This window comes from Solanum lycopersicum, chromosome 3 (genome assembly GCF_036512215.1).
Source record: "Solanum lycopersicum chromosome 3, SLM_r2.1".
NCBI classification, from domain to species: Eukaryota; Viridiplantae; Streptophyta; class Magnoliopsida; order Solanales; family Solanaceae; genus Solanum; species Solanum lycopersicum.
Window position 1 is genome coordinate 55027604 of NC_090802.1, and position 25522 is coordinate 55053125.

Below are 25522 nucleotides of genomic sequence, written 5' to 3' on the forward strand. Positions count from 1 at the left end.
GGGGTTGTTTTTGTATTTTTTTTACCAAGAAAACCCTAATCAAATTTCTTGACTAATAAAAGGCTCAAAATAATCAAGTTTTCATCTTCACTAATGAAAATCATAATTCTTGTCCATAGAGATTTCAAGATATTAATTTAAAGAATCTCAAGAAATGTTTTTTTGATCGTTTATCTTTAAGTTAGGGTTTCAAGACTTCCAATCAAGTTCTTCTTTAAGATTCTTCAAGAACCTTATTCTTCCAGTTATGTAAGACCATCATAGTGTTGGGCTAGTTCGTCCTCACGCTCTACATATACTTTCAAATCAGTAAAAGAGAAATCTTGGATTCTATCCCTAGATTTGAGTATTGTTCATTTCTTCAAAGATTTTATGAGAACTAAGTATCCCCAAGAGTAAATGTTTTTTTACATTTAAGATGAGAGGAAATTGAGATTTCCAAAAGAGTTTTGAGCAAGAAAGGGAACCTCTCTGTCACGACCCAAAAATCGACCTGATGACACTCGTCTTATCTCACCATACAGGTTAGCCTAAAACTTAATCATTACAATAAAGTGTAGAAATTTTATAGTAAACTCAAAAATACCTCCAAAATATGGTTGTCACGTGCGCAAGCCTCTAAAGTATCAAGAGTAAGAAGGTCTGCGGAGATGACAAAAATCTACCTCACAAATCTACAAGAAGTCTCGAAAAAGAAATGAATATATCAGAAAGGTGCGGGCTAGTAACCTACAAAAAAATTGTAGAAACAAGGGGTGAGTCCAAACCACACGGTAATCAACAAGTAAATCTCTAAACACAAGTTAAGGGTATGGAATATGGGTACTCCTTACACACCAACCAAACCTCCACAACTACAACCTGATTAAAGTCAATCCAACGTAATAGTTATAATTCACATAGCAAACAACTCGACAACAATACTCTAATAATTACATATTCTCAAAAACAAGCTCAACTCAATAATCATCAATCAAAGTTTCATAGAAAGGCACTCACAAGGTCAGCAAAACACTATATCATGTTCACTAATTATAAATATGTGCAATGCAATAAAATGCAATGTCAAGTATAATGATGCATGTCTGACCTAGTGATACACACTCACTGTATCTCAGTCCATGACCCATGGGGAATATATCTGTCCATGCATCTGTCGCGGCACACGACACATCCCTCGATAATAGAATTCATCGCGGCATGCAACACATCCCTCGACATATTGTATCCATCTCGGCGTGCAATATATCCCTCAAAATATAGTATCCATCACGGTGCGCGATACGTCCCTCGAAATGGTACATCCTCTTTAATTTCTTATTCTTTTTCAATGCACGTAACACTTGTCACAACCATGTTAGAGAATAATGTAAATGACATGTTCACAATGAGGAGATGACCATTTTCATAACCAATCACAATTCACAACAATGCAACTGTGATACTGTCACGACCCAAAACGAGTCGCGAGTGGAACCCACACGTATCCTACTATGTGAGCGAACCAACAAATCTAAACCCCAACATTTCAACCATAATAAACAGAATATAACGCGAAAGACTCAAAATCTTATTAATATAACTAATAAATAAACATTCTAAAGTTTATCAACTTATTATCCCCAAAATCTGGAAGTCATCACACCAAGAACATCTATCCTCAAATTCTAAGTCTAAGAGTATTTAAGAAACTAAAATAAGTAAAAGAGATGGTCCATGTCTGAACTTCAAGACATCAAGACGTGAAGGAAAGAATCCAGTCCGAGCTAGGAATAATAGCTCACCCTGAAATCTGATATGCTGAAGAATGGCTAGAGTTGCGAACGAGTCGAAGTCGATGGCACGTTTGCTGCACTCCACAAATAACAAAGAGAAGAAAATACAAGTAGGGGTCAGTACAAGGAACAAGTACTGAGTAGGTATCATCGGCCAACTCAAAATAGAAAGCAATATACATTGAGTAATAATATAAAATCAACTATAGCACTTAACATGTGATAAGCAACAAACAATATGAACAAGTGTCAATAACAATAAAGTAAGCACGTATTAAGTCAACGGTATCAAGATCACACCTGAGGACTCAAGCCTCCACACCATACTCATTTGGGAAATAGGTTCTTTAAGCTTGAGTATATTTCCATAATTCAAGATTCATTCTCTTTATTCCTCTTGTGTCGGAACGTGACACTCTGATCCCCTAATACTACGTGTCGGTTCGTCACACCCGATCCCCTAATACTACGTCTCGGTTCGTGACACCCGATCCCCTAATACTATGTGTTGGTTCGTTACACCCGATCCCCTAATACTACTTGTCGGTTCGTGACACCCGATCCCCTAATACTACGTGTCGGTTCGTGACACCCGATCCCCTAATACTACGTGTCGGTTCATAACACCCAATCCATTAATCTCATTCTTTTAGTTCATCAAGCCTTCTTTTATATCAAGGCATCATCATTAATAGAGTGGATTTAAGGTTTTTAAGATTCCATAGTATCATTATTATAATCCATCACCATTTACATAATCACAAAATGCAACAACACAATTAAGCATATAGAAGACTTTACAACACCACCCAATACATATCAATCGCTATTTAGAGTTTACTATGAAATAGCATAAACCATAACCTACCTCCACCGAAGAATCGTGATCAAGCAAGCTACTTCTCAAAGTCTTTGCTTTCCTCTTCGCTTCTCCCTCTCTCGCTCGTTCTTCCCTCTCTTCTTTCTCTTTTTCTTTTTTACCCTCATTATCATATAAATCATTATGATAAAAGTAACCCATTGTTTATTTTAAGGTTATCTCCTTTAACCCCCAAGTAAATAAGTTATTAAACTTACCCACTAATTTCATACGGTTTGTCATAAATAGTCCAAAACACCCCTGAAAATTTTTAGCATAAATCCGACCCAGTCGAGGTTACGCCGCTCGTGACGGCCTGTCGTGCCTGCGATGGTCCGTCATGCAGGGTCGTCACAGAGTTCAGAGACTCAACTTCACTAAAAAGGTTTGTGATGGCCCATCGTATCTACGACGGTTCGTGCTGCAATTTCGTCGCGAAGTTCAGAGAGTTGATTCCCCATACCCAAATTTCAGAGTTTAAGTGTTTTGGCACGAAGACACTCGATGGTCCGTCGTGACCAAGACGGTCCGTCGTGTGATCCGTCAACACAGTCAGTTATTATCAAAAGTAATTCTACTGCTCAAAACGACTAAACAGGTCGTTACAGATACAACATCAACAAATAAGCAATAAACCTTCAAATCATTCTCAAACATCACACACCAACAATTTACTCAACATGGACAAGTCAAGTCATTACCAATTTCCACTACTCCCAAATATATATTACAGGGGAATACACGAATTCCACACACTTAACAAGAGTTTAGAGATCCACTTGCCTCAATGAATCAAAAATTCACTCTTCAATCTTTCCCTTTCATTAAACTTCCAACTCAAAGCAATCTATTCAAATAAACGACACAATAAGATTTCAAAACTAACGACACTCATAATGCTATGTGTTTAGCCTTGACCTAAAAATTCACCTAAATTTATAATCAAGTTCCTAAGTTTCAAGTTTAGGGTTAAGTCTTAATTTCTTCCAACAATGCAATCCTTATAGTTTTTATACAATATAATACACCTAACATTTAATTACATACCCCGGTATATCAAAACTTGAATCATAATATAATGAATATAAGGTAAATTCCAAAATTAAAACCAATAAATAACCAATAACCTTACCGAAATTTTGACCCATATTTACATCTAAGTCATTTATCATTATTAATAATTAACTACTCATAATTTCTAATTATTGACTAATGATTGACCACTCAAGGAATTATTCCCCCTTATGTCCAAATGACCCCAACGGTCACTGACATTTCATATTGAATTTAACAATTCACTTTCTTTCAAACCCAACAAAATAAATATCATAATATGCCAATTAAATATGTAGATATATAAAAATCTAAAGATTAACTACACTTATTTATATTGCTACCCACTTTCTAACATTCACGTTTTACTTTTTTTTCAAGCATAATTAATTGGTGTTACCTGGAGCCACCATGGTCATTCTCTTGGACGCCACAGGTAAGTTCCTAACTCCTTTTTTTTAAGAAATAATTATGTACTAAAACTGAAAAACCCTATTAATTTATTTTAATATGGGTTAAGTAGTAAAAATTATGACATTGACCCATTAACCACCAATAAAATAAATACATTATTTATTATATACCCGTCAATAACAAGAGTTATCGAATAGTTCAAAATTTTCAAACCAACTTCACTGACTGATCAAAATTGACTTAGGCAATTGTCGAAGGAGTAAAACAATAATTTTTATAATAATTTCCAAAAATATTTTTTAGGATCATTACAAATTCCAAGAGAGCTTTTATGCTATTTTTTTGAGTAATTATCTCAAACCAAAGAAATAGTTATGTTTTTAAACATATGAGCCGAGTGTTTTAGGATTAGTATTGAGCATCGATATGGGACGAGTTTGAGTTCAGACAACCTATGCCTCTATAAACAATGTACCATCATGGGTAGTAGAGGATCATACTTTTTAGATGACTCCCTAGTGCTTTTTAGCATAAATAGTGGATCCACTTAGTTAAGGCGTCCTATCTGACGGTAAAGTATAAGATAATCTGGCAGCGTGGACAAGACATTGTATCATCACTTAGGCTCATAGTGATGATTGTCGGTTAGAGAAACTTCCATAGAGTTATATTATATTTTGTTACATATAAATTGAGTTGTTATTGTATTCTTCAAAATGTTGAGTTAAAATCTAATGTTTTAAAAGATTTTCATATATTGCATGTGTATTGTTGCTTTATATTGAGCTGAGTATCCAGAGTCGAGTATCATATCTTTGAGTATCATATCTAATCTTTGAGTTGAGTATCTTATCCTTGAGTACTTCTGAGTTGAGTAAGTTTGATTAGTTTTCAGTATTCCTTGAGTTGTATATTTTTAAAGAGGTAAGTATGTTTTCTTTTTATCAAGTTCAAGCTTATATTTGTGTTTTATAATTCCCTTACGTGCTCGTACATTCCACGTACTGAGCCATTTGGCTTGCATCATTTCATGATGCAAATTCAGGTATTCCGGATCATCAAATGGAGCTTCGTTGATATCACATGGAGTTCGAGTAAGCTATGGTGAGCCTCTTTGCTTTCAGAGGATTTCATTTACTTTTCAGTTTTGTCAGGATGTCATGGGTTTCATCTCGACTTTCATCTTTGTTATTAAGAGGCTTTATAGACAATAGAGTTTTAAAAGTATGTTTATTTATTTTATTAAATGTTTAAACGACTTAAGTTGCCTATTTTAGGTAAGTTGAGTATATTATTTTATTCAAAGTTTTATTTGAGTTAAAGTTTTGTATTTCAGTTTCATAAATTTTATTCAATTTTTAAGCTTTGTATGCTTGAGTTAGTATTTCGCTTGTAGTTAGCCATGCTGAGGGATTCGCTTGAATGTCGGCCATGTCCAGGGTGTAGGCTCGAGTCATAACAATTTATCCGGTTGACTAAATGATGTGCACTTTTGAGATTATTTTAGGCAACTTTAAACAGTGTGAACCAATTTGACATTATACCTCTTTTTGTGGCCTACCTTGTGTGTGTGATCCTCTTTTGAACATCCTTTGAGCTTAACCTTTTCTCGGAAGAAACTTGATAAAAACATAACCCTTCTTAATCCATTACCTCATTTTTTAAAGATGCGACATCTAGCTTCATAAGGATTTGGTTTAATGAAAACTCAAAGTATACGAATTGGGTTTTTGTTATATTTCTTCAAGTGAACTCCCAAGCTTAAGAGATTAAAGAGCAAACAAGCAAACCTGGCTCTTGCAGCCTCGTAAGGAGCATGATGCCTCAGGAGTAAAATAACAACCACAGCTACTATGGAATAGAAAAGCCTTGATGTCCACTTAGGCCGCTCGTCTTCATACTTCTGAGGCCAAACTTGGAACAAATCTTGCAGTGCTGCTTTCTCGGTCAGAATGCTGGGAAAAAACCATACACGCTTCCCAAAAAGTGCCCAAATAGCACCAAAGATCAAAGCTCTTACTGCAAGCACAAATTGTTCTTTGTAATGATGATTTATGCCCAATAGCAAACTCAAAAATATACATGACAAATTTGACAAGCATCTAGAGTTACCATTTTACAACAGGCATATTTTGCATAAATAAAGGAAATATTAGACACCACTTCAAGCAGAAATACTTTAATAAAATTTGTTGATGAGTGCCACTTAGGGATTTGGATGATTCAAGTGAAGGATAACAGAATAGGTTTGTTTGAATAGTCAACTTAGGCCAAAAGCCTAAGTTGGGGGTTTGGTGAAAAGAGATAGGTAAATCAATAAATGCAAGAAATTCCTCTTTGACCCATGGTTTTTGAAAAAAATGGAACCCCTCCATAAAAAATAAGGAAAGAATAAAAAATAAAAAGAAAGAAAAAGTTGCGGGGTAAGGTTGTGAAAATGCAAAAAGACACAGGTTTTCCACCAGTCCATGAAAAGTGAATAATGGGATGACTTGTGAGCATGAATGACACACCACATTTCATGAGGACTATAACCATTGAGCCTAAATAACCATAGCCTTGCACTTTTCCCCATTACAAGCCTTTAAAGACCTTTTTGATCTTAAATGAGCTGAAACAAGGGTTGATTGGAAAATACGGGCAAACCTATGGGTGAAGTCATGTATTGTGTTCATCTTTGTGAGTGTGAGCCGTTGCATTTGATTCCGGAGCTTTAAATTGTGAACCATTGTGTGTGAATATGGAATCATTCTTTGTGTGAGGGTATTTGAGTTTCTTTGTTGAGCTTTAATTTGTATGTGAAGTAAGTATTGTGAGCTTAAGATTCTTTAATAATGGTGAGTCATAACATCAATCTTTGAGTGCACAATTGATCCTTGCATTAGTAAATTGTGTCTTTTTGTGTACATTCATGATTGGATCTTATGTAGCACTATTTGATACATTCTTTTTGAACTGTTGAATTTGAGTTTTACTTGAGGACAAACAAAAACTTAAGTTGGGGGTGTTGATACGTCCACGATTTAGACTCAATTAGGGCTTTATTTTAATATACTTAGTGTCCTAAAGTGCATAATGTGTGCCATTAGCTGATGTAAATCCTTGAATTTCAGGTATTTAGATTGAGGAACAAAACATGGACTCTAATGAGCAAAAAGGAACAAGTCAACTGAAAGAACAAAAAAAACAAGGCCTGGGAATCACCTAACCCATTAGGCGAGTAGCCGAACGACCTTGGTATCACCTAATGTTCTAGTGTGCCAAGCCCTGAAGGAGAAGATCAAGTCGGTGATAGAAAAGAGCAGTCGCCGAACGATTCCACGATGCAGTGTCATATCGCCTAAAGTTACAAAGCTTGAAGTTGCTGAAGGCCAACGCAAAAAGACAATGGAATTAATCAAATGATGGATCGCCGAGTGAATCGGTGATCCCGACTATTTCACGAATGGTCCTTCGCAATACATTTTTTGACAAGTGTAAATACTTGTTTGAATTTTTAGTCTAAAAGGATCTTTGATGTAATTTTGAATAGAAGTTTTCATATTGTTCATTTTTCAAGTTTGAGATCTTAAAACTTACTTGTATTTTCACATTACTTGTTTTAGTTGATAGTTGAAAACAAAACCCCCTTTTGATATTTGACACTTGTGTCACTCCAAACTTTCATTATGTTTTATTTGTAAATATTTTTAGGTATGATTGACTAGATCATATTTGCACTTGTCTATTGATTCTCAAAACCACTCCTTGTGGGAACGATCCCAACCCTTGGTTGAGTTACATTACTACTCACAATCGTTTGCACTTAGTATTAAATGAAGTGTTCTGATACGTGAAATCAGGACTCGCTCTCGTTGAATCTTCTCAACATATGAAATATTTTATCGATTCCATAAATTATCACATAAGATATACATGATTTTTCCATCGAAAATGATATCTGAATATTTTGAAATCTTTGTAAAATTCCAGAAAATGGCAAAAAAATTATTTTCTAAAGAAATTAAGATATTTCAGTGTGATAAAGGTGGTGAGTTTATCAAGACAGATTTCGTCAAGTATTTGGAATATTGTGGTATTGTGAGACATATTTCATATCCTAACACACCTCAATAAAATGAAATTTCAAAAGAAAACATAGGCGTATTGTGGAGATTGTCTTAACTCTACAACTTCATGCTAAGCTACCTTTGTTTCATATGTTAAGACTTCCCTCACTGCAGTGGTACTCATTAATAGACTTCTCTCCTCATTCCTAAAAATGATGACTCCATTTGCTACGTTATATGGAGAGCAACCTGATTATAATAGCGTATGGAGAGCAACCTGATTATAATAGCACAAAGGTGTTTGGGTATAGATGTTTTTTATATATCACTGAAGACTTATCCTTGTCTATTCAAAGCGCAAAATATGTAACAGAAAGGATATGAATGTTATCATCCCCATACAAGGAGGTTGCATGTATCCAGAAACTTGTTTTACTAAAAACACATTGTCCTCGCGTCTCCAAATTAATCTCAACTAATATTGACATCTCACGTCACCCTGCTACTTTTATTGAATCTTTCTCTAAATTATAATCACATGGTAATCATAATTCAGGGGAAGTGCAAGCTGATAGTAAACAAGTTAATGGTGAAAATGCTGCAACAATAACCCATATACTCTTTGATGATGAGAGTGCTATTGGTCCCTCATTTGAAGGATCAGATGATGATCATGAGGAATAAGTCAAAGTGATGATCCACACAGAGGTAATGAAACACCAGATTGATAAGGCTCCAATTGCAGATTTAGGTTCTTCTAGTGACGGTAAGGAACAAGTTGCATGTGTAGGTCCAGTCAATGATTATTTATCAAATCTCACTTTCTCTGTGTCTAATTCACAAAATACATTAAAAAGTTGACTATTCCAAGTGGAATATGCTTAGTCATCATCAACATGAGATATTACACTACAATTAACTACTTTATTTGATGTACATCCTGCACCACAAGGGCATCATATGATCACCTGATACAAGGCAAAATAACAACACTTATCATTCGTTGCTTACAACAGCAAGAAGATCTTGAGGGAACCAAGTGCTAAATGAGAGAAAATCGTATACATAAATCTATATATTTTCGTTCTATACACTTATAATTATAAAAATAAAGATCTTCCCCTACCAGTTCTCTTTTGCCTTTCTCTCTTTCTCATTTTATACAAACACAAATTATACAAATTACAATGTATAATTATGTTGTGTAGAGCGAGCGAGATTTGATATACAAATATTTTGTTTCGATTCAATTGTGTACATATTCAAATTTTATGTAGATACACAAACACAATCATTGATATATATATACATAGTAATTACATATATATAATTATCTAATCGATACACATATAATTATTGCCTTTTATACAAACGAGATACTCGCCTGCGATATATACAAATCTAATACTCCATAACAAAAATAGGAGCACAAATAACAAAATTGTAGTGCTCTTTTACTCTTAAAAGTATCTTCTAAATGAAAGAGGGTTAAAAATGTCCTTAAACTATGTGAAATGAACAAAAATGTCTTTTATTTATGATTTGATCTAAAAAATTATTTTTTGCAGTTAATACATCAGTCCAAAAATGTCTTTCTTGTTACTTAATAAGTCAAAAACCATTTTCACATAATTATATTATTATTTTTTATAACATTCTTTATCAAATATAAATTTTAATTAGTAAATATTTATCCTACATCAATTTGGAATAATAAAAAAATTCCTATCTTATTATAATTATTTTATCTTTATATAAATAAAAACTAATTATTTATTTACTATGATCTTATAAGTATGACATATTATCCGTGAAAAAAGAGAACACGTGGTTGTTCTATTTTAATTGATAAAATGAGATTATGAAGAAAAAATTATTTCCTACATTTTTATTACTTATAAGTGATTGTAAAAGAAACAAAACAAGAATAAAGTTCTTAAACAAAACATTTATTAGGAACAAAATGTGTTTTAAAAGAAAAGAAATAATATATTTACTCGAAAAATAATATTTTTGATCCATTCAGTAACTATAGGGTATTTTTAGACCAAATTATCAACGATAAGGGTATTTGTACCAAAGTATTGACTGCACGAGTAATTTTGTTCATAAATAATACTCCCACCATTCCATATTAACTTAAGTTTTGAGGTGTTTCATACCGTTTAAGAAAAGTGATTAGGACATAAATTAAATATAATTTTTTATTTTTATCCTTATTAATTATTAAAAAAATAACTAAACATTAATTATAATAACTAATTTCAATACTAACTTTAAAGGTAAAATTGAAAGAATATTCTTGAGAATTGAAATAGTCTTGAGAATTGAAAACTTAGATTAATTTAAAAAATGAAAAAATGATCAAAACTTAAATTAATATGGAACGGAGAAAGCATTTTATTCATTTCACATTTTTGAGAATATTTTTGATCTTTTTCATTTTTTAAATGGACTAAAAAGGAAAAAGCCAAGTAGCATTAAATTTTTCGAAGAGTCCCTCACACATTGAATCCTTTCCCTTTCTTGACGTTACTTACTATCTTCCAGTGAAACAAAAACTATTACCCCTTTTTGGACAACTCCTTTTCCATTTTAGTTCTTCAACTTTTCTTGTGATCTCAAAAATCTTTGATGGGGAGATTATTTGTGTTGACTCTTGAAGGCAACTTCTACAGCTGCAAGCATTGTGGAACTCATCTTGCCCTTTCTGAAAACATTGTTTCCAAGGTTTTCCTCCGTCTTTTTTGTTTGATCACTCTGTTGTTGTGATTTCTTGAAATTTAATTTTGATTTTGATTTGTTTCGTTATAAAAATACTATCTTTGGCTTGATCGGTGGTTTTGTTTCTAGAACTTGTTAGGGATTGTTGTTGGTCTGTTTCAGTAATTTTAGATGTATATAAAAATTGGCTACTTTAAATCAGCTATGTGAGTGAAGAAGGTGTAAGATTGAGTAATTTTTCCCTAAAGGAGATGAATTTTTAGCATCAAAGAGCTGGGTTTTGTGGAGTTGCTGGGTTTGGAGTAAAAGGGATTGTATGAGCATTCTTTGAGACTTAGAAAAAAAATAGTAGTTATTATTGCTGATAGCATACAATACAATAATTCTGCTTAATCCAGTGAAGAATTGGAGGAGTTGTTTGCTGAGTCTGATACTTGGTGTATACTTGATTGGCATTTTCCATTTAATCCATGTTTGTGGCTTCAATATTCGAACTATAAATTGTTATGCCCAGTTCATTGATCAGGTCCTGGGACTGATCTATTTTCTATTTTTTCATCAATTTGGTGCTTGTTTGGTCTCTTCATTTTGCTTAATTTCATTGTAATGTGCATTCATAATTTCTGGTGAAGAATTCCATATGACTTCTCTAGCATAAAATAAGAGCACATTTTCAAGTGTTGCAGCTTTAAAACTATTGTTCCTTAGAAAATTCATATGCTTTTGAATAGAGTGAACTGTTGATTCTACAATTAATTATATTGTAGTTTATGTTACATCCTTGTTTCAGCCCCTATATAATGTATGTAGTCATTCTGAGTCCTGAAGTAATCTAACTCTATGTTTTCCTTCTGATCTTTCCTTCAGTCTTTTCGCTGCAGACATGGGAAGGCTTATCTCTTCAGTAAAGTGTAAGTCTCTTTGATTCTGCACATTCAATCATCAGATATGTTTGTGACATTTTCACATGTCCAATCGTTAAACTTCCAGCATGAAAATCACCAGTGCAACTTACAACTTCTGTTGGTTTTATTCTTGTTAGAGTATGAATTACCATTTATTTGCACTGATTGTTGTTAACTATTAATCTTTTCTTGGCATTATTTGATGGGACATGAGTTATTTTTAGATTGGTTAGATGAAAAATGATATTACTAAGGTCAAGTTTATCCATACCTCTGGTACAGAAAGATGAAAAAAGCTACCATATAAATCCTCTTATTTTACTTCCACCCCTTCTTTTACTGGTGTGGAGGACATTGTTAAACTAGAAAGTGAAAAAAGATGAAGTATTGAAGAACTCATCTTGGTAGTAGTTAGCCAAAATTTTCATAATTTGAAATGAAAAAAGATTTGTTTTTCAGAAGTTGAGTGCAACTGGAGTATGTGCAAATTATTAGGCTTTTACTCTACGTGGGTCACGTAGTTCTCAGGATCTTTGATTTTGTTATTAGCTCAGAGTCATTATTGTTGTGGAAGGTCACAACCAACCTAGAGTATTTGAGTGCACCTGAAAAGTTGTGTACAAGGCAGGCCATACCCTGTAGGTTTAGTTTGTTAAAGACACGGTACTTTATATTTATATCTTCATACATTTGTGTCATTGACATTGCTATCAGGATCTTTGATTTTGTTATTAGTTCCGAGTCATTATTGTTATGGAAGGTCAAAACTCATAACCAACCTAGAATATTTGAGTTTACATGAAAAGTTGAACAAGGTGGGCTATACCTTGTAGGTTTAGTTTGTGAAAGACATGGTACTTTATATGTATATATTCATACATTTATGTCATTGAATATCAAATTAGCACCAGAATTTGATCTATTGTGAATCACCATAAAACCTAGTGGGGATTTTACCAAACTATTATATTGTGTACTTCTGAATGTATTTTCCAGGAGTACAAATATTAACACATCAATATATAGAATAAATTCTTACTTGACTTAGGTTATTTTCCACTTGGTAGCAGCATTACAATAGTTACATGGCTGAAATACATATATTGTGCTCAACATAATTGCTTTCCTGTTTAAAAGTTCTGCTCTTGTCAAATCTCTTCATTTTATTTCATCATTTAGCAGAAACATACAAAATAATAATGCACTTGTAGTTCTGTATATTCTATACGCTTTTTCTTTCTTTTGACAGGGTGAATGTCACTTCTGGCGAGATGGAAGATAGAGTGATGATGACTGGTGTGCATACTGTGGCAGACATTTTCTGCGTCTGTTGTGGGTCAATTGTTGGATGGAAATATGTGAGTATGGAGCGATAAAATGCTATACATTTTCGTTTGGCAGTTGCTAGAAGTTTTAGTTGTTCCTAATATAACAATTCTTTTCAGGAGACTGCCCATGAGATGAGCCAAAAGTACAAAGAAGGAAAATCAGTGCTTGAGCGGTCAGTTGATTACTTCAGTTTTCTTTAGAATTGAGTTAGGAACATATGGTAAGTCCCCACTGAGGTACTTCCTTTTATACTCAACAGGTTTAAGATTACTGGCCCTGATGGAAGCCATTACTCGGCTAGTCATGATACTCATGTTGCAGGAAGTGATGCTTATGATGTTTGATGACCATTCAGAACAAAAATTCTATCCAAAAATGTACATTCTTTAACCCACCACCCTATTAGTTCTTTATGGACCATTGGATTCTTGAATAGCTTAAGCTATTACAACTTCTTTAAGCTTGTCCTCTAGTGTGTATGATAATATGGAAGCAGCCATGTGTCGTTGCAAACTAACATGACCGTCTACCCGTATTTGTTTGCAATGACAAGACATTACTAGTAGCAACCACTCTGCTTTCATTGCTTCGATCTTATGGTAGTTATTTGGTAGCTCAATAGAGTTATGCAGCTATTAGTTATGCAGATATTACTTATGCGGGTATTACCTATGCACGTATTAGTTAAAAAGGTAGTCTGTACATGAATTTCTGAAATAAAACCAAGAACTATAAATTGATTTGTCGTCTACTTTGCCCTTATCATAACCATCCCATATCCTCCCTGATTGACTCCCATAGACCATTTAGGTCTACCTGTGCAGAAAATAAGAGATTTGCCATAAGGCCCCAATATTTCTATCAAGGCAGTTGCCGAACCATACTACATAGTTCTGCAATCAACAAAAGCTTAAAAAATTAGCACCTTACCCCATCATCACATCAAAACTTGGTAGAGTTCATAGCAGTAAAACTGGTCTGGTATGGTGTGAAGTTTTTTCCAAATGTAAAACAAAATGATGTCCAAAACTAGCTAATATCTTTGTCTGACAATCAGGGCTTTATTGTTTTATTGACAAAATTATGACAAGGAAAACTCTCCCTCAACAAAGTTCTAGTAGATAACAACTATTTGACTATAATTTAAGATTATTTAGCAGATGTGTAATGACCTATTCCGTCATTATTGTTGTTTAGGGCTATAGTACCCTAGTGTAGACTGTAGTTCTTCGTGGGTCAAGAGTCCGTAGAAATCTGGAAATGGAAAATAGAGTATGATAATCTGCTAGTGTTTCACTATAGCGGACATTTACTTTGTAATAACTAGATTACTATTTCAACCCATTAACTACTGTTGAGCGATTCACATGCTTAAAGAATCAATTTTATGGGGTTTCTAGGTAGGCTAGGTTTATATTTCTATACTAGTTAACGGACTACAATTGGAAATCATTCATAATTATCCTACCCCACATGTTGTGCCATTAAAATAATAACCCTAGGTTTCAATTGATAAAATCCTATGGATATCCTTTCAGTTCTGGGAGGAAACCGAATTATGGAAGAAATGAATCAAAAAGCACTTACCTCTAAAGAAAAACCCCAAGTCTTGGAAAAATCTCCTCTGGGGTTCTCTGGTCAAATATTTTACAGTATGACTAAGTTCGGACAAAAACTAACATAAAAACGAGTTATTGTTTTCCAATCTTCTCTATAGCAAAACTTTACAACTTCGTTATTTTTATTATTATTATTATTTTATGACAAGGAAAACCCGAAGCCGCTACCCTTTGGGTGCACACAGAGTAGAACCCCCTCTCTTATGCAATAGCTCGCAAACCACATAAGAGAGGTAACCCGCACTAGGTAAGCCCGTTGGGACGAGCTTGACCCAGAAGTCAAACCCCTTGCTTTCACTAGCAAGGGTTTTCAAACTTGAGACCTCTAACATGGAAGTCCCAACTTCACGACTTCGTTCTGATCTTGCGTACTTTTGATTCGATAAAATCATCTTTAAATAATTGATTAAATCTCATAAAAAGGAAAAATTATATGACTTTGAATACTTAAGACCTTCTTTTGAGAAAGAAGATTAATTTGTTGGCATATTTCGACAATGAATGTCACTAAGGGGAAAGGATGTAGCATCCAAAATGTTCAAGATTGTCCGTTGTCTCATGTTGAGAACTTAAGAGTAATAAGTCTAAATATGAGAGTGTTATTATTGTTCGTCGTCTCATGTTAAAAACTTACGGGTAATGAGTCTAAATATGAGAGTTTTATTATAACACTACTTTTGTTCAATATTTGATTTAAATTAAAATTTTGACAAAAATATATGTTCAATTTCTTCCTAAAATGCCTAAAAAGTTATGGAAGTTTCTAGCTAACTTGAAAATTTTAGCTTCTAAACCTCATATGTTATTGGATATGCTGACCATTCTCGTTTTCCTTGTACAATGTATATATGTCATGCCTCAACGATCTAAATATTTTTTTATTTCAACCTTTTTACACATTTTGTACTCGATAAGAAATTATTGGGCAAAAATATTTGATGTTTGGCTTTCATAAGGTCACAATTCAGATAAAAGTATGAAGTTTTGTCCAAATGAAAATAATGAAACCATAATTATGTCCAAGACTAGCTAATATTTTGTTCGACGCTCATGACTTTATTTTTTTATCAACAAAATATGACAATTTTATCCTCAATACAAAAAACTCTCCCACAACAAATTTTCAGTAGATAACAACTATTTGACTACAATTAAGATTATTCAGCAAATATGTAACGACTTGTTCCATCCTTATGATTGTTTAGGGCGATAGTACCCTTGTGTAGATCTCCATGAGTTAAGAGAATCGGTAGAAATCTTGAAACTGAAAATCGAGTGTGAAATTCAGTTAGTGCATCACTATATTGAACACTTCTTTAAATAGCGAGATTGCTATAACGAAGGAATGCTACATTGAGAAAGTAGCGAAGTTTCTCTATAGTGAAGGTCGGGAAACGGTATCTCGTGTTTTTAAGTTAGTCCTCATTCAAACTTAGTCATAATGTAATTTTTTTTACTAGAGAGGAGATATTTCTAAGACTTGGTGATTTTCTCTCTTGAGGCAAGTGTTTTTGGTTTTTTTATACGTTCCTTCCGTACTTCGATGTCCTCCCTGAATTGAAAGATATGCTCTTCATAGGATTTTACACATTGGAACCTAGAATTATATTTTAATGGCACAACATGTGGGGCAGGTTAATTATGAACAATTTTCAATTTTTTTCCGTTAAACTTTGTCTACTAGTATACACTACAACATAAATAACTTTTAGCGGCATTATATATTGACATTAATAAAGAGTGCTAAAGTCTTTACTGATTAATTAAGTGTCATTAGAACTAATATCGCTTAAGGCTTTAGGGACATATATAAAGAGTGTCAATTGCCACTAAAAATACATATTTAGCGGCTAATGATAATTTTTGTTGTGGTAATATAATTATAAACCTAGCCTTAATTATGAATTTGAGGAACCTAGAAATCCCATAAAAATGATTATTTTAAGCATATAAAATGTTGAATAGAAGTTAATGGGGTTGAAACTTTATGAATGAGATTGATATGATCATGCAAACTTTCGATTTAATAAAATAGTCTTTAAATAATTGATTAGACCTTCTAAAAAGGTAGACTTATGTGAGTTGAATGCCTAAGAGCTTTGTTTAAGAAAGTAGATAATTAATGTGTCCTCATATTTTGAGGATGAATGATCCCAAGGGAAATAACACACTGGGTGTTTAAGATTGTATGCCGTCCCATATTGAAGACTTACTAGTAACGAGCCTAAATATGAAAATTTTATTATAACATCACTTTTGTTAAACAACATTTGATTTAAATTAAAATTTGATAACAATATATGTTCAATTTCTTCTTAAATTGCCTCAAAAATTTATGAACATTCTTTAGTTCCACTTCAAAATTTATAACCTTCTAAACCTCACATATGATTGGACATGTGGACCGTCCGTGTGTCACATTTACAGTCCATATAGTCCATATATTTGTTATACTCATACCTCAACAATCAAAATTTGATATTTTAAATTCTCTTTGATTTCAACCTTTTTGTACACCTTGTACATGATAAGATAGTAGCTTTCACATATATTTACATTTGCTTTAGCATAGCTCGGTCAAAGCAATGAAAGTTAATGACTCAAATCTAATTCAAAATTTTGAAGTGTCAAAGTTGACCTTAGTTTGACCTTAGTGAGTCGTACCAAAATTACGGCAAAATTATTTTATATTTGGCTTTCATAAAACAACAATTCCGACAAAAATGTGTTAAGTTTTATCCAAATGAAAATGTAATTGTTGATACCCAATTTTATCCTTCATTTTCATCTTTTTACGAGTGTCTTTTATTTGCGAGGTCAAAATATTTTTTAAGCTATCTACATTTTGTCTTAGTGGACTGAGGAGAAAAGGGCTTCGGCGGGAAGAAGAATATAACATGAAATAAGTAAGGAGATCAACCTCTTTCAAATATACAACATGGATTATAATAATGTAGTTGGACTCTCATGTCGATCCGCATGAATCATCCTTTCCAAAGAAGTAAATCTTTGTCTGTTAGGCAAGAGGATAGTAAGTTCCAAGTTCTATCTCAGATATTTCTATTACTATGAAATTCATAAATAAAGTAGTTAATGATAGTTTTTTAATTACCGTATTTGTATTTATTCACCTTTATTAAATACTTATAAATGATCATTTTCAAAGTTCAATTACCATTATGCTCAAGCATTTTTACAAAATCTAGTTACAATCATATTTTTAATTTGGTTTCACTTGTATTTAACAAAATCTAGTTATAATCATATTTTTAATTTTGGTTTCACTTGTATTTACATATTTTATTATTCTTTTATACTATCTTAGTTTAGTTAGTTTTGGTAGCATAGAACTTACTGTAAGCCGAGTATATTTTCTGTCATCATATAAATTTTTCTTGCAACTTATTGGATTATCTAAATGATGTGTAACTCTCTACTCAGCAGGTCCTTTTTTGGGGGGTTTTGCGTCCTAGCAAAACTACCAAGATTGATTTTAATTCTTAATCATGTGTTTTCATTTGTCTTCTTGTTGCTACAATTCTCATTTACCCAAATTTCTTTTTCCTATTTATTTGAATATGCTTTATTATAAGTTTGGTGTTTATTGGAAATAGTTTCTTTATCTCTAAGAAATACGGATATGATATGTGTACACTCTATCTCTATCCCTCTTCAAATTTCACTTTTGAAAATTACATTTATTTTTGTTTGATGATATTATTGTTTTTGTAATTATGTGTTTATGCTAAGTACTTTCGATGAAGCCTTCTATATTTTTGAATGTTATCAAACTGATCAACTGTTTAAAGTAAAAAAACTTTTGTATTAGGTATTTATATCAATTTCAAATTACAGTGATTCACGAACTTTAATATAGGGAAATTGATTAGTCTAAAGTTACACGATCTTTAAATAAGATTCACATTTCACAAAAGACGTTCAAGTCGTGTCAAAAAATAGTACTAAGATAATTAATGAACTTTGATAGAATAATCACCCAATGTATGTGTTAGTAAACTATGTCATAATCATTTTTACCATCTTGTCTCGTTAGTCTATTTATATGTAAACCTTTCTTACTTTCTTATTTTATTTTTTTCTTTTTAATTCATTAAACTTTTTGGACATACATATTCTCACTTCATTAAACACTTTTTATATGTATATCTTTTTTATTTTAACCACGACAAGCGGAGAAGACAATGTGTGAAGCGTAGCTTAAAAGGATCGACCTTAGAATTCTCTACCTGACCCTCCTACCACTTTATTTTTTTCCCTTCCAACCACGTTCAGATTTGTATTTTCATTTGAATCAAAATCGACATTAGAATTCTCTAAATCTTCTGCTAGTGCATCCAAACGAGCATTTATTGCTTCCTGTCTGGCCAAATTGGTTGTACGTTTTTCATGGAACAATTTCACCAATTGTGCTAGTTGATGTTGAAATTGGTCTTCCATAACTCCAGGCTCTGATATCAAGTTGTTATGGCCCCTGTTATGAATCTAGTATAAAATATGAAGTTTTCTTCTTACGACCTATGGTATTGGTTCGTTAAGAGAGAACCTGCAATCTCTCGAGTTAAAGTACTCCAAAAAATTGAAGGAAATGTATCTAATCTTGAAATAGGACATGTCTTTCTGACTAACTGCAATGAAAAATTGCACTATTACAGAAAAATAACTACTACTAGAAGGAAATGTCTACTGCTAAAATGAAATAACTAATGTTGTAACTATTGGATGACTAAGGAGTGATGACAAGTGCCCTACTTGTGTCATGTAGAACGATACACGTCTCCAAGTCTACTGAACTATTTAAATGTTAAAGGCTAGGTGTTTGACATGTGACACTAAAGACTCTGAATACAATTTATATGTCCATCTCAAACTTTGATGTCATACTTCTCCAAGAAGTATTCTTAATACATGCTAGCTGAATTCAATTTCTTGATGTTACAAGAGAAGATAGCTAAGAGGGTTGAGGATGCAAATTTTGAGTGATAAAATATAAGGATATCAAAGCAAGTTTTATTCTAATATCATGAACAGAGAGAAAACACGTATAGTTTGTAGATGTTTTCAGTTTAGGTACAAAAATTAATGGCTGCCATATATCAAATTCTAGCATTCAAATAAATAATGAGAGTTGTGGTGCACCCTCTTTCTGTGAAGTTGAAAAGCAGAACAAAAAGGGCTTCTTGAACCTCTGATGTTGAATTATTTTGTTGATTCATGAATCAGATTTCCCAGACATTCTATTTAAATCCTATCTGCAATTCTGTATGCTTTATTATGAGATGTTATTTTCCTGTTTCAGGCTTCTAACACCTCCAGGCACTCTTCTTTTCTCTTCTCTAGAGATGGAATCACGCAAAATTATGATGAGTCAGCTGGGAACTTCTAGAGCTCACCCAACTGCATTGACATCTAGAGTAAGAATATGTATATTCTACTGTTACATTCTTTCTTTGCTGAAATGCATTATTTGTAATTGGAAATTAGCATATTTTCACTTTTGTTATGTTTAACACGGGAAATGTTGACCATCTGTGTTATCTGAAAGTATTTCATCCCATATCCAGCCACCAGAGGGATGTGGAGATCTCAAGGAACCTAAAAGGATATTTCTTTAATTAAACAGGAAGACCCTGACAGGTTCTTTATTTCAGACTGTGTGTACAATGATGGCTCCATTGTTTAGTCAAATGCTATTCGCAAAAGCCCTCTGCTGAATTTGAGGATTATTTTAGTTTTTAAATGTAGAGGTCTGATGTACAACTGCTCCCATGCTTAGTTCAGGCGACAAAGGCCGAGGAACTTGTGAACTAGGTCTAAATTAGAGCTCTATACCATGTGAACTAAGCTTAACATTTAATTGGAGAGTAGTAGAGGGCTGGGCCCATAATTCCCGAACTCTGAATGTTGCAGTTGGTCGTAATGGTTGACTTTAGATGCATACAATTATCAGAAAGAAAAAGTATGTCTTACATTTCTCTTATTATGCTTCTTGTGGGATATTATGAGTACCCGATCTCTTAGATATCAAACCATGAAAACTTAAACTCCTAGGAATATGTTTGGGCTATGATTTCTTTATCCTAGTAAGGATGTATTAGCTAGCACATGCTCTTATGACGGGGTGTCTGTGATCAGTGCACTGGAACAAAATGTGTTTAAAAATAAAAGAAATAAATATTTATTTGAAAAATAATATTTTTGATCCATTTAGTAACTATAGGGTACTTTTGGACCAAATTATCAACGATAATTGTATATGTACCAAAGTATTGACTGCTCGGGTGATTTTGTTCATAAAATAATAATATTTTTATTCATTTCACCTAATTTAATGATATTTTTGATCTTTTCCATTTTTAAATGGACTAAAAAGAAAAAAAGCAAGTAGCATTAAATTATTCAAAGAGTCCCTCACACATTGAGTCCTTTCCTTTTTCCTGACGTTACTTACTATCTTCCAGCTGAAACAAAAACTATTACCCCTTTTTGGTAAAGTCCATTTCCATTTTGGTTCTTCAATTTTCTTGTGATCTCAAAAATCTTTGATGGGGAGATTATTTGTGTTGACTCTTGAAGGCAAGATCTACAGCTGCAAGCACTGTGGAACTCATCTTGCCCTTTCTGAAAACATTGTTTCCAAGGTTTTCCTCCGTGTTTTCTGTTTGATCACTCTGTTGTTGTGATTTCTTGAAATTGAGATCTTTTTAATTGGATTTTAATTTTGATTTATTTTGTTGTAAAAATACAATCTTTTGCTTGATTGGTGGTTTCGGTTTCGTTTCTAGAACTTGTTAGGGATTGTTGTTGGTTTGTTTAAGTAATTTTAGATGTATATAAAAATTGGCTACTTTAAATCAGCTATGTGAGTGAAGACTGTCTTGGATTGAGTAATTTTTCCCTAAAGGAGATGAACTTTTTAGCATCAAAGAACTGGGTTTTGTGGAGTTGCTGGTTTTGGAGTAAAAGGGATTGTACGAGCATTCTTTGTGAATGCTTAATCCAATTATGAATTAGAGGAGTTGTTTGTTGTGTCTGATACTTGGGAGTATCCTTGATTGGCATTTTCCATTTGTTCAATGTTTGTGTGCTAGTGACTTCAACATTTCAAAATATTATTGTTATGCCCAGTCCATTGATTGGGTCTTGTTATGATCTATTTTCTATATTTTGATCAATGTGGTGCTTGTTTGGTCACTTTATTTTGCTCAATTTCATTGTAATGTGCATCCATTACTTCCTTTGTTATGTAAGTGACTTTGTAGGTCAATCTGTCCTATGAAGAATTCCATGAATTCTATAACATAAAATCGAGCACATTTTCAAGTGTTGGATCTTTAAAACTGCCGTTTCTTTGAAAATTCAAATGCTTTTGAATGGAGTGAAATGTTAATTCTGCAAGTTATGATATTGAAGTTTATGTTACATTCTTGTTTCAGTCCCTAAATAATGTATATAGTCATTCTGAGTCATGAAGTTATCTAACTCTATGTTTTCCTTCTGATCTTTCCTTCAGTCTTTCCACTGCAGACATGGGAAGGCTTACCTCTTCAGTAAAGTGTAAGTTTGTTTGATTCTGCACATTCAATCATCAGATATATATGTGACATTTTCACATGTCTAATCTTTAAACTTGCAGCATGAAATCACAACTGCAACTTACAACTTCTGTTGGTTTTATTCTTGTTAGAGTATGAATTACCATTTTTTCCTCTGATGTTGTTAAACTTTTTGTTGGCATTGATGGGACATGAGTTATTTGTAGCTTGGTTAGATGAACAATGATGTTACTACGGTCAAGCTAATCCATCTGGTACAGAATAATGAAAAAAGCTACCATTTCACATGTCTAATCTTTAAACTTGCAGCATGAAATCACAAGTGCAACTTACAACTTCTGTTGGTTTTATTCTTGTTAGAGTGTGAATTACCATTTTTTTCCTCTGATGTTGTTAAGATTTTTGTTGGCATTGATGGGACATGAGTTATTTGTAGCTTGGTTAGATGAACAATGATGTTACTACGGTCAAGATAATCCATACATCTGGTACAAAAAGATGAAAAAAAATACCATTTAAATCCTCTTATTTAACTTCCACCCTTCTTTTACTGGTGTGGAGGACACTGTTAAACTAGAAAGTGAAAAAATGAAGTATTGAAGAATTCATGTTGGTAGTAGTTAGCCAAAATTTTCATGATTTGATATGAAAAAAGATTTGGTTTTCAAAAGTTGAGTGCAGCTGGAGTATGTGCAAATTATTTAGCTTTTACTCTACATGGGTCACATAGCTCTTAGGAACTTTGATTTTGTTATTGGCTCTGAGTCATTATTATTATGGAAGGTCACAACCAACCTACAATATTTGAGTGACATGAAAAATTGTGTACAAGGCAAGCTATACCCTGTAGGTTTAGTTTGTTAAAGGCATGGTACTTTATATTTATATCTTCATACATTTGTGTCATTGACATTGCTCTTAGGTTATTTGATTTTTATTAGCTCCGAGTCATTTTTATCATGGAAGGTCACAACTAACCTAGAATATTTGAGTGCACATGAAAAGTTGTGTACAAGACAGGCTATACCCTGTAGGTTTAGTTTGTTAAAGACATGGTATTTTATATTTATATCTTCATATATTTGTGTCATTGACATTTCTCTTAGGATCTTTGATTTTGTTATTAGTTCTAAGTCATTATTATTATGGAAGGTCATAATTCATAACCAACCTAGAATATTTGAGTGTACATGAAAGTTGAACAAGGTAGGCTATACCTTGTAGGTTTAGTTTGTTAAAGACATGGTACTTTATATGTATATCTTCATGCATTTGTGTCATTGACTATAAAATTAGCACCAAAATTTGATCTATTTGAATCACTATAGAACCTAGTGGGGATTTTACCAGACTATTATATCGTGTACTTTTGAGTGTATTTTCCAGGAGTACAAATATTAACACATCAATATATTGAATAAATTATTACTTGACTTGGGTTATTTTCCACTTGGTAGCAGCATTACAATAGTTACATGGCTGAAATACATATATTATGCTCAACTTGATTGTTTTCCTGTTCAAGAGTTCTAATCTTCTCAAATCTCTTCATTTCTTTTTATCATTTAGCAGAAACATACAAAATGATAATTCACTTGTAGTTCTGTATATTCTATACGCCTTGCTTTTCTTTTGACAGGGTGAATGTCACTTCTGGCGAGATGGAAGGTAGAGTAATGATGACTGGTTTGCACACTGTGGCAGACATTTTCTGCGTCTGTTGTGGGTCAATTGTTGGATGGAAATATGTGAGTATGGAGCGATAAAATGCTATACATTTTCGTTTGGCAGTTGCTAGAAGTTTCAGTTGTTCCTAATATAACAATTCTTTTCAGGAGACCGCCCATGAGATGAGCCAAAAGTACAAAGAAGGAAAATCAGTACTTGAGCGGTCAGTTGATTACTTCAGTTCTCTTTAGAATTGAGTTTGGAACATATCAAAAGTCCTGACTGAGGTACTGTCTTTTATATTCAACAGGTTTAAGATTTGTGGCCCTGATGGAAGCCATTACTCGGGTAGTCATGATACTCATGTTGCAGGAAGTGATGCTGATTATGTTTGATCACTATTCAGAACAAAAATTCTATCCAAAAATGTACATTCTTTAAACCACCACCCTATTAGTTCTTTATGGACCATTGGATTCTTGAATAGCTTAAGCTATTACAACTTCTTTAAGCTTGTCCTTTATTGTGTATGATAATATGGAAGCAGACATGTGTTGTTGAAAACTAACATGACCATCTGCCTGTATTTGTTTGCAATGACAAGACATTACTAGTAGCAACCACTATGCTTTAATTGCCTCTATCTTTCGATGGTTGTTTGGTAGCTCAATAGAGTTATGCGAGTATTAGTTATGTAGGTATTACTAATGCGGGTATTAGTTATGTAGGTATTAGTCAGTTTGGACGTGAACTTTTGGAATGAAACCAAGACTATAAATGGATTTGCTGTCTACTTTGCCCTTTTCATAACCATCCTGTATCCTCCCTGGATGACTCTCATAGACCATTTAGGTTTACCTGTTCAGAAAATAAGAGATTTCCCATAAAGCCCCAATATTTCTATCAAGGCAGTTGCCGAACCATACTACATAGTTCTGCAAACAACCAAAGCTTAATAAATTATCACCTTACCCCCATCATTGAATTAAAATTTTGTAGAGTTCATAGCAGTAAAACTAATCGTGGTATGGTGTGAAGTTTTGTCCAAAATGTAAACATAATAATTTCCAAAACTAGCTTAACATTTTTGTCTGACAATCATGGGTTTGTTGTTTTATCAACAAAAATATGACAAGGAAAACTCTTCCTCAACAATGTTTCAGTAGATAACAACTATTTGGCTACCATTAAGATTATTCAGTAGATGTGTAAAGACCAGTGCGAGTCATTTTAGTTGTTTAGGGCTGTAATACCTTTGTGTAGATCTTCGTGGGCCAAGAGTGTAGAAATCTGGAAATGGAAATCAAGTATGAGAATCTGTTTAGTGTTGCGGGCACTTTCTCTGTAATAACTAGATTACTATTTCAACCTCATTAACTACTTCTATGTAATTCATATGCTCAAAGAATCAATTTTATGGGTTTTCCAGGTAGGCTAGGTTTATAATTCTATACTAGAAAAACAATAATTTAATGGACTAGGATTGAAAATTATTCATAATTAAGCTGCCCACATGTCGTGCCATCAAAAAACAACCCTAGCTTTCAATGGAT

The 25522-nt window shown here is 33.1% G+C and overlaps 1 protein-coding gene and 1 long non-coding RNA gene across 6 annotated transcripts; one reads left to right on the top strand and one right to left on the bottom strand.

Annotated features, from left to right (window-relative positions):
- Nucleotides 1-1556: 1556 nt before the first annotated feature.
- On the bottom strand, nucleotides 1557-6786 carry LOC112941189 (uncharacterized). The gene is made up of 3 exons (XR_003246250.2): nucleotides 6214-6786; nucleotides 5892-6120; nucleotides 1557-1849 (listed from the first exon to the last, which is right to left on the bottom strand). It is a non-coding gene; the product is annotated as an uncharacterized lncRNA (long non-coding RNA).
- Nucleotides 6787-10622: 3836 nt separating this feature from the next.
- LOC101263985 (protein yippee-like) lies at nucleotides 10623-24603 on the top strand. Of its 5 annotated transcripts, XM_019212974.3 has the most exons (9): nucleotides 10643-10880; nucleotides 11742-11785; nucleotides 13029-13137; nucleotides 13225-13280; nucleotides 20045-20159; nucleotides 22259-22302; nucleotides 23941-24049; nucleotides 24137-24192; nucleotides 24280-24603. In XM_019212974.3, exons 1-9 carry the CDS (start codon nucleotides 10785-10787, stop codon nucleotides 24362-24364), a joined length of 714 nt encoding a protein of 237 aa, XP_019068519.2. In that variant the 5' UTR covers nucleotides 10643-10784; the 3' UTR covers nucleotides 24365-24603. The 5 variants fall into 5 exon arrangements, with proteins under 5 accessions (XP_004235253.1, XP_019068519.2, XP_025885790.1 ...); XM_026030005.2 differs by lacking the exons at nucleotides 22259-22302; nucleotides 23941-24049; nucleotides 24137-24192; nucleotides 24280-24603 and adding an exon at nucleotides 13368-13485 and having other exon boundaries at nucleotides 10644-10880; XM_019212975.3 differs by lacking the exons at nucleotides 20045-20159; nucleotides 22259-22302; nucleotides 23941-24049; nucleotides 24137-24192; nucleotides 24280-24603 and adding exons at nucleotides 13368-13485; nucleotides 17582-17712 and having other exon boundaries at nucleotides 10644-10880.
- Nucleotides 24604-25522: the final 919 nt, after the last annotated feature.